Source organism: Typopeltis vanoorti, chromosome 25 (genome assembly GCF_054136105.1).
Source record: "Typopeltis vanoorti isolate ZY-2024b chromosome 25, IOZ_Tvanoo_1.0, whole genome shotgun sequence".
Taxonomy (NCBI): domain Eukaryota; kingdom Metazoa; phylum Arthropoda; class Arachnida; order Uropygi; family Thelyphonidae; genus Typopeltis; species Typopeltis vanoorti.
The window spans coordinates 11083264-11100542 of NC_143573.1; the positions used below are offsets into that span (position 1 = coordinate 11083264).

The window sequence follows — 17279 nt, forward strand, 5'->3', positions numbered from 1 at the left end:
CTCACCCTGGAGTATACCGGATTTATTGTACTTGCAACATACCATATATAGGAGAAACAGGATGCACTATTCCTATTGGACAAAAAGAACATAAACGACACATTAAATATAATAATTATGGTGAAGCTGGCCTTTCTGATCATGCCCTGTGAATACCTTACACAGAATTGACTGGAAAACCACCAGCTGTCTACATCACACTAGAACATGGTATGAACAGAAATTCAAGGAAGCCTGTGAGATTATCAACAACCACCCCAATCTGAACAACAATGATGGTTTAAAAATCCCAAACATATGGAAGGTATATATTCAACCTTCCTCACAAAGAACAACTATAAACAGGACCATAGAAAATCCAGTATTATAAATGAAAAATAAGAATTGTAATACTAAAAATAGGACACCAATTGTTTCTGAAAGAAAACCATCTAAAAGAATGTTTCTTCATGTCATTGTAAAAATAGAATTTAGCTTGATGTAAAAATTTATTTTATTTATTTATTAATTTTTCACCAGAGGTCATGCCAGTAGAATAACATGTGATCAAATCATTGTTTCTCTAGCTTACAGTTAATGATGTAACTCAGCTTGTTCTGTATACTTATGTATGCTCGAGATGATGATCTTGATGTGAAGATCGAATCGTCAGGATAATAAAAAAAAAAGGTTTTTAGCATCATCATCAAATTCCTGCCATGTAACCTCAAGGGGTGTACAGGATATGACAGTACTACATGAAAAAATTACATCATTACTAACTTCCTATCTACAATTTTCCTCCAAATCAGTCTGTTACTTGTCAAGACTCCAACATTATCAGATCTTATATTTCTATCGTCTAAGGCACTTTGTACCGTATCAATCCACCTATATCTTGGTCTTCCTCTGGGTCGTTTTCCTGCCAACCTGGCAGAGAACACTTGTTTTGCTAATCTTTCCTCTCCCATTCTATTTAAGTGACCATACCACCTGAGATTAGCTCTGCTAACGCATTCCTGGATGCTGAAAATGTCAAGTTCTTTCCTAATATCCTCATTTTTAATATGATATTGCCATTGATGCCATCTGTTCATGCCTCTAATCTTTCTCAGGACTCTCATATCTGTGGTCTCTAGTCTTTGGTCAAGTGTTTTACTTCTGACCCAGCTCTCAGATACATAAGTTAAAACTGGTTTGAACACTGTCTTGTATACAGCTAATTTAGTGTTCCGACTAATTTCTTTCTTATTCCATATGAATTTATTCAATTGACTTCCCACCATACCAGCTTTGCTGATTCTGTTGTCTATTTCTTTATTTAATTTACCACCTTCAGTAAAAATCGTGCCTAAGTAGCTGAAATGTTTTACTTGTTCCACAGGTTCTCCATTCACAACACAGTTGACATTTTCAATGATTCTGCCTATTTTCATTGTCTTTGTCTTTTTATTGCTGACCTTCATACCATATCTATTACAACAGCTATTCAATTTAGTCAGAGAATCTTGCAGACGTGTAGCGGATTTATTTAGAAGTATAACATCATCCGCATAAAGCAAAGAGCTGACATTAACATCTCCAATTTTGATATCAGGTTTAATACCACATTCCTTCATAATGTGATCCATATAGATAATGAATAACAGAGGGGATAATGTACATCCTTGTCTCACACCATATTTAACATTAAACCATCTTCCTGTACTTCCTTCAATTCTAACTGCTGACTTACAACTCAAATAAAGACTAAGTATTGCTTGATATAATGCCCCATTGACACCATATAACTGCAGCGTATTGAATAGCTTCTCTCTTGGCACCTTGTCATATGCCTTTTCCAAATCGACAAAACTTAAATACAGATCTTTGTTGTATTCCCATGCTTTCTCGACTATTTGTCGTAAAGTGAAGATCTGATCCTGACAGCCTCTATTTGGCCTGAATCCAGCTTGTTCTTCACCAAGCTTTTCTTCCACAATTCTTCTCGACCGTTTCTCAAGTATACTTGCATAGATTTTGCCAGGAACACTCAGTAGGGAAATACCTATGTAATTCTCACATTCAGTTTTATTTCCCTTCTTATATATTGGTACTATGAGAGCTCTACTCCAATCATCGGGAATTCGTCCCTCTGTCCAGGCTTTCTGAACTATGCAGTGCAGCCACTGTAAGACTTTTATACCACCATACTTCAGCATTTCTTGTCGAATATCATCTACTCCTGCTGCCTTTTTCTACTTCAAGTATGGATATGTATTCCTGACTGCATGCCTGGTCAGTGTTTTTTATCACTGTGCTGTCATCACTGCTTGTTTCATTTAGCAGTTTTTCAAAGTAATTACTCCATACTTCAAGGATATCTTTTTCTCCTGTTTTCATGTCACCTTTATCATCTCTAACTCCTTTTACAGCACTCTTTCCTCCATTCCTAAGCTTCTTCAACAACCTTCAGAATATTTTGCCACCTTCTTGATATTTATTTTCTATATTCTTGCCAAAGTCCTCCCATGACTTTTGTTTAGCTAGTTTTACACACTGTTTAGCTTTCTTACATTTGTCTCTGTATTCTGTAAGAGTAAAAGCTGACTTATTTGCCAGGAACTTTTGATATGCTTTCTTCTTTTCCTTCACTGCCTCTTTAACTTCCTGTGTCCACCAGGGAGTTCTGATTTTTTTATCCTTGCACACAACCTCACCACATGCCTCTCTGGCAGAATCAATCAATGTTTTCTTCAGAGTTTGCCACTGAATCTCCAAGGTTTGATTCCTGTTCTCAAAATCTTTCATTTTCTTTTCAATAATCTTTCTGTATTTTAGTCTACAGTTCACATCTGAGAGCTGCTCAACTTTTATTCGCTTTAAAACTTTCTTACATGTTATTCTTTTCAATATGAAATTCAATTTTATCCTGCTCAAGACTAAATAGTGATCACTTCCAATTTCAAATCCTCTGTACACTTTGGTGTCCTGCACCAGGGAGAAAACATCACTATCAACAATAACATAGTCAATGGGACTTTTCTTATTCCTAGCCTCTTCTCTCCATGTGAATTTGTGCACATTTTTATGTTGGAACATGGTGTTAGTAATAACCAGTCCATGTCCTGAGCAGAAATCCAACAGATATTTGCCATTATTATTAGCTTTGCTCTTTTCTCCAAATTTTCCCAAAATATTTTTGTATGTCTCACAATCATTTCCTACTCTGCTATTTAGATCCCCAACAAGGACCAACTTTTCCTTTTTCATTGTGTCAGTTGCTTTTTCTAAAGCCTCAAAAAATTCCTCCACTTCTACCTTAGTAGAGCCTTCTGTGGGACCATAGGCACAAATAAGTCTCATTGTCCAGTTCCCCATTCTCATATTTGCCCACATTACTCTACTTGAGACTGACTGCCATATTCAAGAAGATTAGCCTCGTATTTTGTGTTGAATACTATGGCTACTCCTTCTTTTCCTTGATTGTTATTGCCTGAATATAACATTTTGTATTTATTGCTCAGAAAGATCTCACCAGTTTTGGTCTTTTTTGTTTCAGTCACCCCTATTATGTCGATCTGGTACTTATCTAATTCCTCAGCTAGCTCCATTTCTTTGCCATTCAGGCTTCTTACGTTGATAGTACCGATCTTTAACTTTGGTGATGTTGAGTTGGGGTTTGTTTTCAGATTTGTTCCAGTAGCTGACTTTTCGCTGATCGCCCTGGTTCCCTGGCGAAAACAACGGGGGCCTTGTTTAACCGGGCGACGCCCCAGCCGGCATGAAATTTTGTCATGTTGTACCATCATTTTTTATTTTGGTTTAACCAATAAGAATACAACTTGGTCGGCTAAATCCCAAATTGCCAGCCCATCCTCGTTCGTTCAGTATCAAAGTAGATACCCAACAAGGTGCACCACGAGAAGGTGAGGATTGGACATTAGGTCAGAAGCCCTGGTCGGTTCTCCGCATTCCTTTAAAGGCTATGTGGAGGTCTCCTCTCAGTTATACAGCTTTGACCCTTAACACGGTTGTAAATTCCATAAAAATTTTTAAAATGAACGTTTATCTCTATACTTGGGGAGAAAACTAAACAGATTTGAAAAAAGATAAATTGTGCACATGTATATAAATTGTACAAGAAACCTGTAACCATACTTAAAATAGTGGTAAGATGGTATTGCATTTGACTATTGTCCAATAAAACAAAATTTGGATTTGTGTTAAATAAAAATATTACAAAATCATCATCATCATTAAATTCCTGACATGTCCCCTGAAGAGGTGTACAGGATATGATAGTACTACATGAAAAACTTACCATAACTTCCTATCTACAATTTTCTTCCAAATCAATCTGGTACCTGTCAAGACTCCAACATTATCAGATCTTATATTTCTATCTTCTAAGGCATGTTTTACTGTATCAATCCACTTATATCTTGTCTTCCTCTGGGTCTTTTTCCTGCCAACCTGGCAGAGAACACTTGTTTTGATAATCTTTCCTCTCCCATTCTGTTTAAGTAATCATACCACCTGAGATTAGCTCTTCTAACACATTCTTTGATGATAACATCAAGTTCTTTTATAATATCCTCGTTTTTAATACAGTTACAGTACTGCCATTGATGCCATCTGTTCATGCCCTAATCTTTCTCAGGACTCGCATATCTGCAGTCTCTAGTGTTTGAAGTTTTTTTTTTTTTTTTTTTCTAACCCAGCTCTCAGATCCATAAGTTAAAATTGGTTTGAACACTGTCTTGTATACAGATAATTTAGTATTTTGACTAATTTCTCTCTTATTCCATATAAATTTATTCAGTTGACTTCCTACCATACCAGCTTTGTTGATTCTGTTGTCTATTTCCATATTTAACTTAGCATCTTCACTAAAAATCGTGCCTAAGTAGCTGAAATGTTTTACTTGTTCTATAAGTTCTCCATTCACAATGCAGTTGATATTTTCAATGTTTCTGCCTATTTTCTTGTCTTTGTCTTTTTAATGCTGACCTTCATACCATATCTATTACAAAAGTTATTCAATTTAGTCAGTGAATCTTGCAGACTTGTACTAGATTTATTTAGAAGTATAACATCATCTACATAAAGTAAAGAGTTGAGATTCTCGGGTTTAATACCACTTTCCTTCATAATGTGATCCATATAGATAATGAATAACAGAGGGGATAATGTACATCATTGTCTGATGCCAGATTTAACATAAAACCATCTTCCTGTACTTCTATCATTTCTAACTGCTGACTTATGCCTCAAATATATACTACGTATTGCTTGGTATAATGCCTCATTGACACCATACAAATGTAGCATTTTGAACAGCTTCTATTTGGCCTGAATCCATTGTTCTTCACCAAGCTTCCCTTCCACAATCCTTCTCAACCATTTCTCAAGTATACTTGCATAAATCTTACCAGGAACACTCAGTATAGAAATACCTCTGTAATTCTCACATTCAGCTTTATTTCCCTTTTTTACGAGGGATATTCAGAAAGTAAGTTCCGATGGGCTGTCAGAGAAACAAAAATATCCTTACAAAAAAACTTTATTGGAAATTAAAGTAGACATCTTTCACTACTTTTGTACATGATTTCCGCCATTGTTCAGGCACTTATCATAATGGGGCACCAAGAGTTGTATAACTTCATCATAGAAGGTTGCTGCCTGTGACGCAAACCACGTATTGACTGCTTCTTTGACCTCGTCGTCATCTTGAAACCGCTGGCCACCAAGGAAAGATTTCAGATTTTGAACAGGTGAAAGTTGTTCGGTGCGAGGTGAGGACTATGTGGGGGATGATGGAATTGTTCCCAGCCATGTGTGGGTGGGCTTTATCATGAATCAAAATAAGCATGCCACGTCGTTTATTGTGGATCGCACGATGCACTTTAAGGGTTTGGCAGTACATTACTCGCATTGATTGTGGAGCCTTGACTGAAGAAGTCTACCAACAAAATTCCTTGTCTGTCCCAAAACGCAGTGCACATGATTTTCCGAGTGGAAACCATTGTCTTCAATTTCATCTTGACTGGTGATGAGGTGTGCCTCCACTCCATGGACTGTTGTTTGGATTCAGGGGTTGCATGCGACACCTAAGTCTTCTCCCTGGTGGCAAGTCTGCTCAGGAAAGCATCGCCATCCACATGGTGTCAAGAATTCCAACACACTGCCCAGCCGATTCACTTTGTGTTGTTCTGTAAGCATCTTCGGCACCCAGCGTGCACACAATTTCCGATAATTCAGTTTCTCTGACACAATTTCACAAAGACATGAATGTGAAACTTCTGGAAATTGCAGCGAGAGTGACGTCGTAGTGAATCCCCTATTCTGTTGAATTTTCTCTTCAACTGAACACACCAAATCATCAGTTACTAAAGATGGTTGCCCGCTCCGTTCATCATCATGCACACCTGTCCTTCCTTCATTAAAAAGTCTTACCCATCATTGTACCATTGAATCACTCATTGCGTGTTTGTTCTCCGTAAACCTCAATAATTTGCCATTGAATTTCAGCTGTTTTAATTCTTCGCTTTCAAGAAATGGATAACTGACCTAATTTCACATGTGGCAGGCGGTTCGATTTTCTTAGACATTATAAACACACACACCAAGAAGCATACTCACTGCAAGAATGTCTGAAAATGGCATCAATGGCTTGCTAAGGAATCAACAAACTCAGCACACATGCACAGCATTGTGATCGCAGCTCTGCATATATATATATATATATATATATATATATATATATATATATATATATATAGGTACTATGAGAGCTGTACTCCAATCATCTGGAATTCGTCCCTATGTCCAGGCTTTCCGAAACTATGCAGTGCAGCCACTCTAAGACTTTTATACTTCCATACTTAAGCATTTCTGGTCAAATATCTACTGCAGCTTCCTTTCAATCAGTTGCATGAAAACATTTTTCTTTGTTTCTTTTAGATAAATAAACCATTATTTCAAGAAAAAATTAGTTTTTAAAAATGCTTCTGGTAGTAGATCAACATAAATAATCTGAATGTAAATCACAAAGAATTAATTTCTCTGGCAAGAACAAATGTAATATTATCATATATCAGGTCCTCAGTTTACACATATTCAAACTTACATAACCTAATATTTAGCCATTTTTTTCAGCACCCAACTTTGAAGGTACTTGCAGAAATTTTGCAAAATCTGTTAAGCAAGTTGGAGAACACAATCGGTCATTCTGTGTCATACTACTGATTTTAAAAGAAGTGCTCATGTGTTTTGTTCATTGTGACTTCACTTTGATAGTATTTCATAAATGTTATTAGTAGAGACTTATAATTGTGAATTAAATATATACAACTATAGTTTTTCTCCATTTCTCCAAGGAGAGTCCCACAAGGGTTTAAAATTAAGTCTCATGCTATTTGATGTCAAAGTGAATTCTGTAGCAGAATGGCTTCCTCCTATCAGGAATATTGCCATCTACAGATGAAATTAACCATCTGTAGGCAGCTTACAGTATTGAGACCATATGTTTTTAGATAAATAACAAGTTTAATTAAACTAAAGAAATAACACTACAAGTTTCATAAATTGTCTTACTTACATTGTTAGGGTTATTAGCAAAAGTTGTACAAAAGAGAAACTTCAAACAATTATTTACACATATTAATGATATGTACCAATTGTACATATCAATTGTGCACTTCTTGGCATGGTTCTCACATAAAGAAAATATTCTCTAAACAGTGATGCAGCACACTAATCACTTTATGAAACTCCAACCTTATTGGAACATATTAAAAAAAAATGGTGGGAAATGGATCTTGGGTGAGAACTTTTTGTAGTAAGTAGGATTTTGCATGATTTGTCAAGGCCTATATGTATATACTTAGTCTGCATAAATACTGTCACAACTTGAACAGCACTTAAATCTTTAATATATCAGTAAATCGCTTACAGCTTCAGCACACACAAACCACATGTATAACATGCATATAGTTGCACTCAGTTGTTTGTCTACCACCAAAGATGTGTCTTTGATTTTATCAACCTCTGCTGCATAAGTTGTGGTGTTAGGGAGTGTCCAGTAGAACAACAATGGTCTCCCACCCCAAGTTATCAGTTAGTGCATGTGACATCAGGACGGGAGCCGATGTCACATGCACTAACGCACGCAAACACACGCAGGATTACGGTGGTGGCCTGCCCTCACAAGCTGATATATCTGAATGCAGCATGGTTGACTTGTTTTTTGGTGGTCAGATTCATCTTCTGTATTGTTATATCAGTTAATAGTGTGATAATACACAAACATCCTACTGATCCCGAGTGTTTTTGGCATGTTGAAAATAACAGGTGGCTGCATTCCAAGCTTGAGAAGTGCTATTACAGCTATACAGTTCTCATAATCTCCCCACTGCACATTAAGCTAGACAGCTCTCTCTACTCTACTGATAAACTGAAGAATGTTGGCTGTGCACCACACCGCTAATGGAACCAAGCTCACTCAATTCTGTGAGCAGTGCAGAGATGTGCAGAAATTGAAACAGTATTTATTTATGACAAGACTGTGGTGTGGGTGAGAGAGAGAGAGGGAGATTTTTTTTAATTGCCATTTGTTATGTCAATTAAAAAATCCTTGTAAGGGCTTAGAATTGTGCTGTCTTGCTACATAACATTGTTTATCTTTTATTCTGGTACTATTACTTCATCTTTAAATTATTTTCTACTAAGGATATGCATGAAACATTGGATGAAAATTCTGCTTGTTAATTTACTTGCTTTGCTAAAGTGAAAGGGGAATTATTAATGTGGCCTTATTTTAAAAGATGTAATTATACTTGTTTCATTGTCATTGCTGTCTTGTGACCTTCTCTCTCTCTCTCGCTTTTAATAATTCTAAATAACCGGACATTGTGATAATTAAGTGCTTTGAAAGAGAGGGAGATTTATAAACAGTTTTATAGAATCACACTAATGAAATGGAAGCTCCTTTGTGGACGTAATGAAAGCTGTGATGCTAGCAAAGAATATTTTATATTTGACTATATTCAAAATAATATTTTATTAGGTTACAATTATTTCAGTAAAACTGCAATCCAGATTTTCTTTTGTTGTTACAAATATTTGCAATCCATTTCATATTTTTGACTCAGTTAATAGAAATATAACTTTCTTTCTATTGAGATTAATGGCCAATAAAATGAGGGAACCAAGTTCGGAGTTAGCTTTTCACATGGTCCCCGGTGATCTCGTGACTTTTAATAATCGTCGAATTCTTCATGGACGTACCAGTTTTGATCCAACAAAAATTATAAGGTAAGTTTCGCTAATTTTAATATATGTTATTATTATTATTATTACGGGCAACTCCAAGGAGTCCTCAGACTCATCGAGGGAGTCCCAACATCATGTCAAGAACAACTATTCAACATTCACACAGTATCTATCATACTTCACCTTGAACTCATTCACAGTCATGGCACCCACAACAGATTCTGGCAGCTTATTCCACTCATTCACCACTCTCCAAGTAAGAAACTTAGCTCTAACCACACTCTTACCAAGCTTCCATGGATGCCCTCTCCCCCCCCCCCCCACCCCAGTCCTCCCACTACCAGTCCTATTCTCAAAAATATCTTCTGAATTAATCTTATAGAAACCCTTCAGTAATTTGAATGTCTCAATCATGTCACACCTTTTCTGCCTATCAACCAATTTCTGCAGCCCACAAATCTTCAACCTGTTCTCATAAGGTTCATTCCATAGTCCTGCTATCATCTTGGTCACTCGTCTCTGGATCCTCTCCACCTCCTCCCCATCAAGAAGAAACCCTGGCACCCATATCTGGGCACAGTAGTCTAGATGGGGTCTTATCAAGGCTCAATACAGAGGAACAATAACCTGTTTGTCTCTGCTCGTTAAAGTGTTTTTCAGCGAACAAGTGATGAGCTGATTTTGTCACTTTTGCGATGTGTCCCCTAAACTTTAACTCCCTATCCACCAACACTCCCAAATCCCTGGCCTCGTCAATCTCCTGGAGTACAGTTCCACCAATGTGATATACTGCTGCTAATCCTTTCACCCCAAAATGCAAAACCTTACATTTTTCCATATTAAATTGACATCCATTCTCCTTAGCCCAGTCCTCCAAATCATCCTGCAAAATTTTGACATCCTGAGCATTCACTATTGCTCATACATGTGTGTGTGTGTATAGACTTTTGGGAGCTTGCAGGCGATTTCAGCTGACTTAAGTATATGTAAATCAAAATTTGAGTTTTACATTTTTTTTTTTAATTAAGACATTCAAAAATTGCTTTTATTAAATGTCTTAACCAATCAGTGAACCTGCTCTCATTCCAGTGATGATATTCAAAAGGCTTTATAAAACCAAAGTGTTAATTTGTATACACTGTGAATCAATATGATTATTGAGTAGTCAATAATAATCTTATTTCTTGATTGAATTTTTTTCGAATTCAAATTCAAAATTATATATTGACTTGTTAATTGGATATGTGGTTTCTATAAATAAGAACTACCACTACTCAAGTATACTGTCATCTGACTTGCCTGAGTATGTTAATCCATATAAGGAACAACCTGATTAAATTTTTGGTTATTGATTGACATCTTTCATATTAAGAGTAAAGAAATACAAATGTGAGTGCAGAAAGATCATTAATGACATGATACCATCTTTAGCATGTCTTGTACAAGATTCTCTATAATTGTTAACAAGCCATATAAGAATTAGGAGCACGTGAAAGGCTTTCAAAGCTGCTTTTTCAGTATTGCTATCAAATTGTTATATGTATCCTTAGGGAGTATACAACACATTATGATAGTACTACATGAAAAAGTTACATCATTACTAACTTCCTATCAGTTGATACAGTCGTTTTGCTAACCTTTCCTCTCCCATTCTGTTCAGGTAACCATACCACCTGAGATACTTGTTCATGAATGCTAATATTGTAAAGACTTCTTTTTAACATGATACTCCCAGTGATATGGCATCAGCCATCTACACACTCTCCTAATCTTTCTCAGAACTCTCATATCTGTACCCTCCAGTCATTGATCAAGTGTTTTATTTCTAACCCAGCGCTTAGATCAGTTTCTCACTTATTCCATGTGAATTTATTCAGTTCACTTCCTACCATACCAGCTTTGCTAATTCTGTTATGTTTCCATATTTTTATTTGCCATCTTCACTAAAAATTATGCCTAAATAGCTGAAATGTTTTTCTTCACATGTAGGCTTATCCACTGACGTTATAGTTGATGGTTTCAATATCAGTCAATTTTCATTGCCTTTTTATTGCTGATTTTCATAAATTTGTTACAGCAGTTATTTAATTTAGTCTGGGAATCCTGCAGACTTGTACTGGATTTATTTAGAGTATAACATCAACTACATAAAGTAAAGAGCTGAAATTAACATTCCCAATTTTGATATCAGGATTAAAAACACTTATAGTAAAAAAGAACTTGACTATATTTCCTCAACTTCAGCTGTGGTTTTGTTGATGATATATGTGAAGTCTAGTCCGACTCTGAGGCAGAATTACTTCAGTTTCTAGAGAAAATAAACTCCTTATACTGCTCTCTCGATCAACTATCCAAAAGTTTTTTTTTTTTTTTTTTTTGGAAACCTTGATAATTCATAATCTCACAGGTCACAGCATTTGCAACACTTGTAGTATGCCCTCTAAACTTCAGTCTACTGTCTCCCATCACCCCCAAATCTCATCCACTTTCTGGAGTACAGCACCATCAATTTAGTACAGACCCCTTATATTTTTGCACTCCTAAATGCTACACTTATATAAAACTACAATCCCACTCCTTTGTCCAATTCAAAAGTTTATTTAAATCTTCCCAAAGAGAATTAACATCAGTAGTGCTACTTATAATTCTCCTCAACTTTGCGTCATCAGCAAACAACTGAAGATCCCCAGTCAGTTCACATGATATATTGTTTACAAACAAATTAACAGCAGGGGCCCAAGAACAGGACACTGGTCATTCAGAAAGCCTATTTCCATCCTCTGCAGCTTGTACCTCAACTTATCATGTGGTAATATATCAAATGCTTTTGCAAAGTCCAAGAATATCACTCTATATTTTTCTCCCTTATCTAACAACTCATTACCCTATCATAACCAGTCAAGGGCATTGCCAAATGTTGTGCACATTCCTTAAGAATACATGGTGATATGCAAGTAAATTGCTAAAACAGAACCTATCCTTCACAAATCCATGCCCACCATAATAATGCTATGTCCATCAACCCAATCCTGTATTCTATATCTAACCAATCTCTCCAACCCCTTGACCACAACTGCAGTTATACAGACTGGTCTATAATTGGAAACTTCTATCCCAGAACCATGCTTGTGAAGGTAAGGTACTATTTTGCCTTCTTTCCACACCTTAGGAACTCTATCCATTGCAAGACTTTAAATAAATAACCAGTCAAGGACATATCGAACTGTTATGCACATTCCTTAAGAATACATGATATCATCTATTTCCACTGTCTTATTAACGTTTAACCCAATCAGTACCTGATACACCTCTGATTCTTTCACTTCCAATTCTCCTAATACTTGCCTCCCTTCTATATATTGCACTACATCATTTACACCAACATGATATACACTGATAAAGTTCTCATTCGATAATTCCACTTATACCCTTTGCAACTGTTATTCTGCTGCCATGACTATCCACCAGTGTCAACCTGCCATAATTATTCTTTCTCTTGCTTGCCACATAGCTGAAAAATTCCCTTAAGTTAGCCTGACCAGCCACTCTCCTCTCATTCTGCACCTTTTCTTTCTTTACCATGCTCATCACCTTCCTAGTGTGCACTTTATATTCTTCATGAATCCATTCACCACCAACTGTCTTGTCTCTCCTTTTCCAGCACAGTTTGTTTGATTTCACTCCTACACTGTTTACTCGCTTAACCCTTGGTATGCAGTTATACATTGCTTGTGTCAGTTACTATCTTGGAAATTTCCATGCTCAGCTACTCAACATACTGATGCTAACTGACTACAGAGCTTCCTATAATCACCTGCTTTATATTTCCAATTTTGGCGGTAACCTTTTCTTGTTTCACCACTTCCCAAACAAGTACCACGATAACTATCACCAACCAGTGGCAGTGTCAACACCTCATTAACAACTACATCTAGTTACTATTACCAAATCTAAAATATTAAAGCCTCTAGTTGCTTCAGTCACATGCTGCTTAAGATATTTATCGCTTAGAAATTCAACAAACTCGCTCTCCTTGTTCCATACACCAGTGGTGTTCAACCTTTTTTTACAATAAGTTATTCGGCGATTTACTCTCTTATATAGATCACGTTCCCCCAACCTGATATCTGATTACGCACAAATAAACAACTAAAAAAAATACATATCTAAAAACTTTATTTGTGTATTTAAAAATTTATTTATCACTTATAATTATTTTAATACAACAAAAAAAAACAAATATATTGGAATAAAATATTTATTTCTCTATTTTGAAAAAACAACTGATTGATTACAAACTCACATGGAAATGCTGGTTGATTAAAAAAAATAAAAAAAAAAAAGTTAATGTGAAATTTGGCATTGTTTGGACCTCGCAATATTTTCATAGTCAAGTTGATATGAAGAAGTGGCCCCCACCTGCTATTTTTCCCAATGAATACAATTTAAAGTCATTCAAATCAAATGTAAACAAATTCCTCCTTTCCCAACCTACCACACCACCCATACACAGTACTAATGTACTATAGGTTGACCAATCAACCTCCTGTGTATGGGCCCAACATAAAAAAAAATCACAGACAATCATACAAATGATCATTTGTAATTTGGTTTCATAATTGATTTTTTATGACGGTCATATTTGAAAAAGTGGATTCTGATAAGTATGTTGATCCAAAACATGACAGAATTTTTCGTGCAATATCAGTTAATATTGGGGATTTTTCATGTGCATACTTCCAAATGACTTCATTGTTTATTGATTTTAAATGTAAACTACTCTGAAGGTATATTATCTCAAGTTCTACTTCAACTTGTATAATAAATTTAGTTTAATCCTTTATCCAAGTGTGAGCAAAGTTTGTGCCTGAAAATATCTTCAGGACTGGGGTAAGGTGGCACAACACCAGGGCACTCCTTGCAAAGGTGGAGCAAGCTACCAACATTCCTATCTCAGTATCTCCCATAATGCAAACACATCTCCTTGCAGATATGTCTAATGTTATGCATCAAGGGAAGGGCCACAACCCAGACTAGTTTCGACCTTTATTGAGATCTCTTCAGTGGGAGCCAGGCCCAAGTGGAGATACCAGGCAGAAGCATTAGCAGGTCATCTCTACCTATAGGAGTTGCCAAATGGTGTGCCACCTTTTTTTAATAAATTACTCTGTTGAAAGTTTATTTTTCACTTGGTTAGATTATAATAAATTTAGTTTAATCCTTTATCCAAGTGTGAGCAAACAAAGTTTGTGCCTGAAAGTATCTTCAGGACTGGGGTAAGGTGGTACAATACCATAGGTAGAGATGACTTGCTAATGCTTCTGCCTGGTATCTCCACTTGGTCCTGGCTTCCACTGAAGAGACCTCAATAAAGGTCGAAACTAGTCTGGGTTGTGGCCCTTCCCTTAATGCATAACATTAGACATATCTGCAAGGAGATGTGTTTTGCATTATGGGAGATACTGAGATAGGAGTGTTGCTGGCTTGCTCCACCTTTGCAAGGAGTGCCCTGGTGTTGTACCACCTTACCCAGTCCTGAAGATACTTTCAGGCACAAACTTTGTTTGCGCACACTTGGATAAAGGATTAAACTAAATTTATTATACTCTATCCAAGTGAAAAATAAACTTTCAACATCTTTCTCTAAATCCAGCCCACTAATTTTATTTGAAATTTTTGTGATGTTCAAGTTTTCTTGAAATGAATTATTGATAAAAGATACAATCATTTCAGTTTTATTAAAATCTTTAAATCTTGAATTTATTTCTTCAACTGATTCTATTTGACGAATAAATTCTTTTAAATCATAGCGAAGCATTTATTGATTTTGTTCAAAAAATTTTAATAAATATGGGAGATGTCTAAATTCACAGTCATTTATATTTTTCTTTAATAAAAGTAAGTATTGTTGGAAAGTTTTTATTGAACTTAACATGTCAATTAAATTTTTATCTCTACCTTGTAACTCTTAATTTCATACAGAAATCTACTAAAAATGATAAGTGTAACAACCATCTTTTATCACTCAATTGTGGATAAATATCTCCTTTTTCAACAAGAAAATTTTTTATATCGTTAATTAATACAAGAAATCTTTCTAAAAATTGACTTCTGCTGAGCCAGCGAACATTATTGTACAACAAAAGTTCCCTATCATCATTTGCCTTTAATTTAAATAACTGCTATTGCAGGGCTTTTCCTTTAACAGAATTACAATTTTAAATGTAATATCCACAACATCTTTTGTGTTTAATCTTTTACTGCACAGTACGTGTTGGTGAATAATACAGTGGTACGTTAAAAATCTGGATATTTGTCATCGTTTTTACATAATGAAATGAAGCCTGATTTATTACCTATCATTGCAGGAGCACCATCAGTAGTAATAGACACAAGTTTAAAAAGCAGAAGTTTGTGTTATTTCACAAATTCATCAAATGCCTTCTCCCATGGTCCTTCCCAATAATGGTATAATTTTCAAAAGTTCTTTACTTGAATAATCTTGAAATACCATGCAAATAAATACCATTAACTGAGTAATAAATAGTCATTTGATTCATCAAATTGTAATGAAAACGCAGCACACTGGTGAATATCTGACATTACCTGGCTTGGACTAAACTTTTCTCCGGCAATTTGAAACCTTGTCTGCGGCCTAGAAGTAGTCTCTCTCTCTAGCGACGTCTCGAACCGAGAAGCTCCTTTCTGGAAGTGGGAAACTCCTCTCTCAAGCAACGTGGATCCGGGCAGTCTCTCTGACGACGACTCTGGACCTGGCGGCCTCCTCTCTGACAGCAATTCTGGAACCAGGACCATTTCTGCTTGCTTCAGTCCCTTTTTATTAGGCCTCCTCTGAGACCTCGCATGAAGTTTGGCAATCCCCAAAGAATTGGTATGAGTCTTTCATCTTAAGTTTCTAGTTCGGCACGCCTTTTGTTCTCCTCCGCTTTCTTTTGATTGTAAGTTGCCGGCCATCAGAAAGTTGTTTGAACTCTTTCTGACTGACTTCGGAGATGTTTACACTTAGAGCCTGCAAGCCTTTCTCATACATAACAATCTTTCTAATGCTGCCATGTACAGCTTTGGCGACAAAAATATTGCCTTTGTTTTTAACACTATAACATATTCTTATTAAAGCAGTATATACAGTTAGCTTCAAAAGAGTTATTTACAAAAACATCTAATACAAACTATACTGAGACAAACAAAGTTTATTTTTTTACAATATTCACATGGGACTTAACCTAAGTAAAAAAATCTATGTAATGCTTTGGAATATTTAATATTTAAGCTACAATCAAGTTTTTACACTTTGCTTATAATCGTATTCACTCGGCTCGCTGTTTGACTTCCACTGATCCAAATTAATTCATTCACCCGGACTTAAGGAAATTACTGATTTGACAATTTTGACAAAAAATAAACAATAGCAATACACTTAAAGTGAATTAAAAATAATACAAAATAATGATAAATAAATTATGTTTTCAGTTTTAATTAAATTTGTAAGGAAGGAAGAATACACAAGAGATCGACGGTTGAACACCCCTGCCATACACTGTCCTCCTTTCATCCTGTATTCCTGTAATTAGTCTCTCATGAGGATCACCTTCTTTTTACATGTCCAACCACTTTTTTTGAACATTTTACAATCAGTATTCCTTAGCCTATAACAACATCCTAGCCTGTTAATTTCAACTTCAAAATCTGTGCATGCACTATCACCTTCCACATAAGGGACAATTTCTTCGACTTGTTAACAGCACTTTTCACGTTTCTATTCCTGACATATCTTCCTCAGCCAACCAAATTTCACTTATTCCAATTATCTTTGGGCATACTGACTTAATCATTGCAACAAAGTCAGCTCTTTTGTTTCAAATACTCCTTACATATTTGTACAACATAACAATCCCCGTGTTTTTGAGGCCATTCTCTATTCTAGCTGCTATACCCCACCTCTCCCATTTCCCTGAGACTGATTTCCATTCCTACCTGTCTCATCCTCACCTTTTATGCATTCCATCACCTTATACTGTTGCAAC

General features: G+C 35.9%; 1 protein-coding gene across 6 annotated transcripts in view; it reads left to right on the forward strand.

Annotated features, from left to right (window-relative positions):
- LOC150092536 (uncharacterized) overlaps window positions 1-17279 on the forward strand; it is a 159153-nt gene that overhangs the window by 133307 nt on the left and 8567 nt on the right. For all 6 annotated transcript variants that reach the window (XM_090414684.1, XM_090414686.1, XM_090414689.1 and 3 more), the window contains one exon: window positions 9145-9276. In XM_090414684.1, the coding sequence (XP_090270810.1) occupies window positions 9145-9276 (132 nt within the window). The remainder of the gene's footprint in view (window positions 1-9144; window positions 9277-17279) is intronic.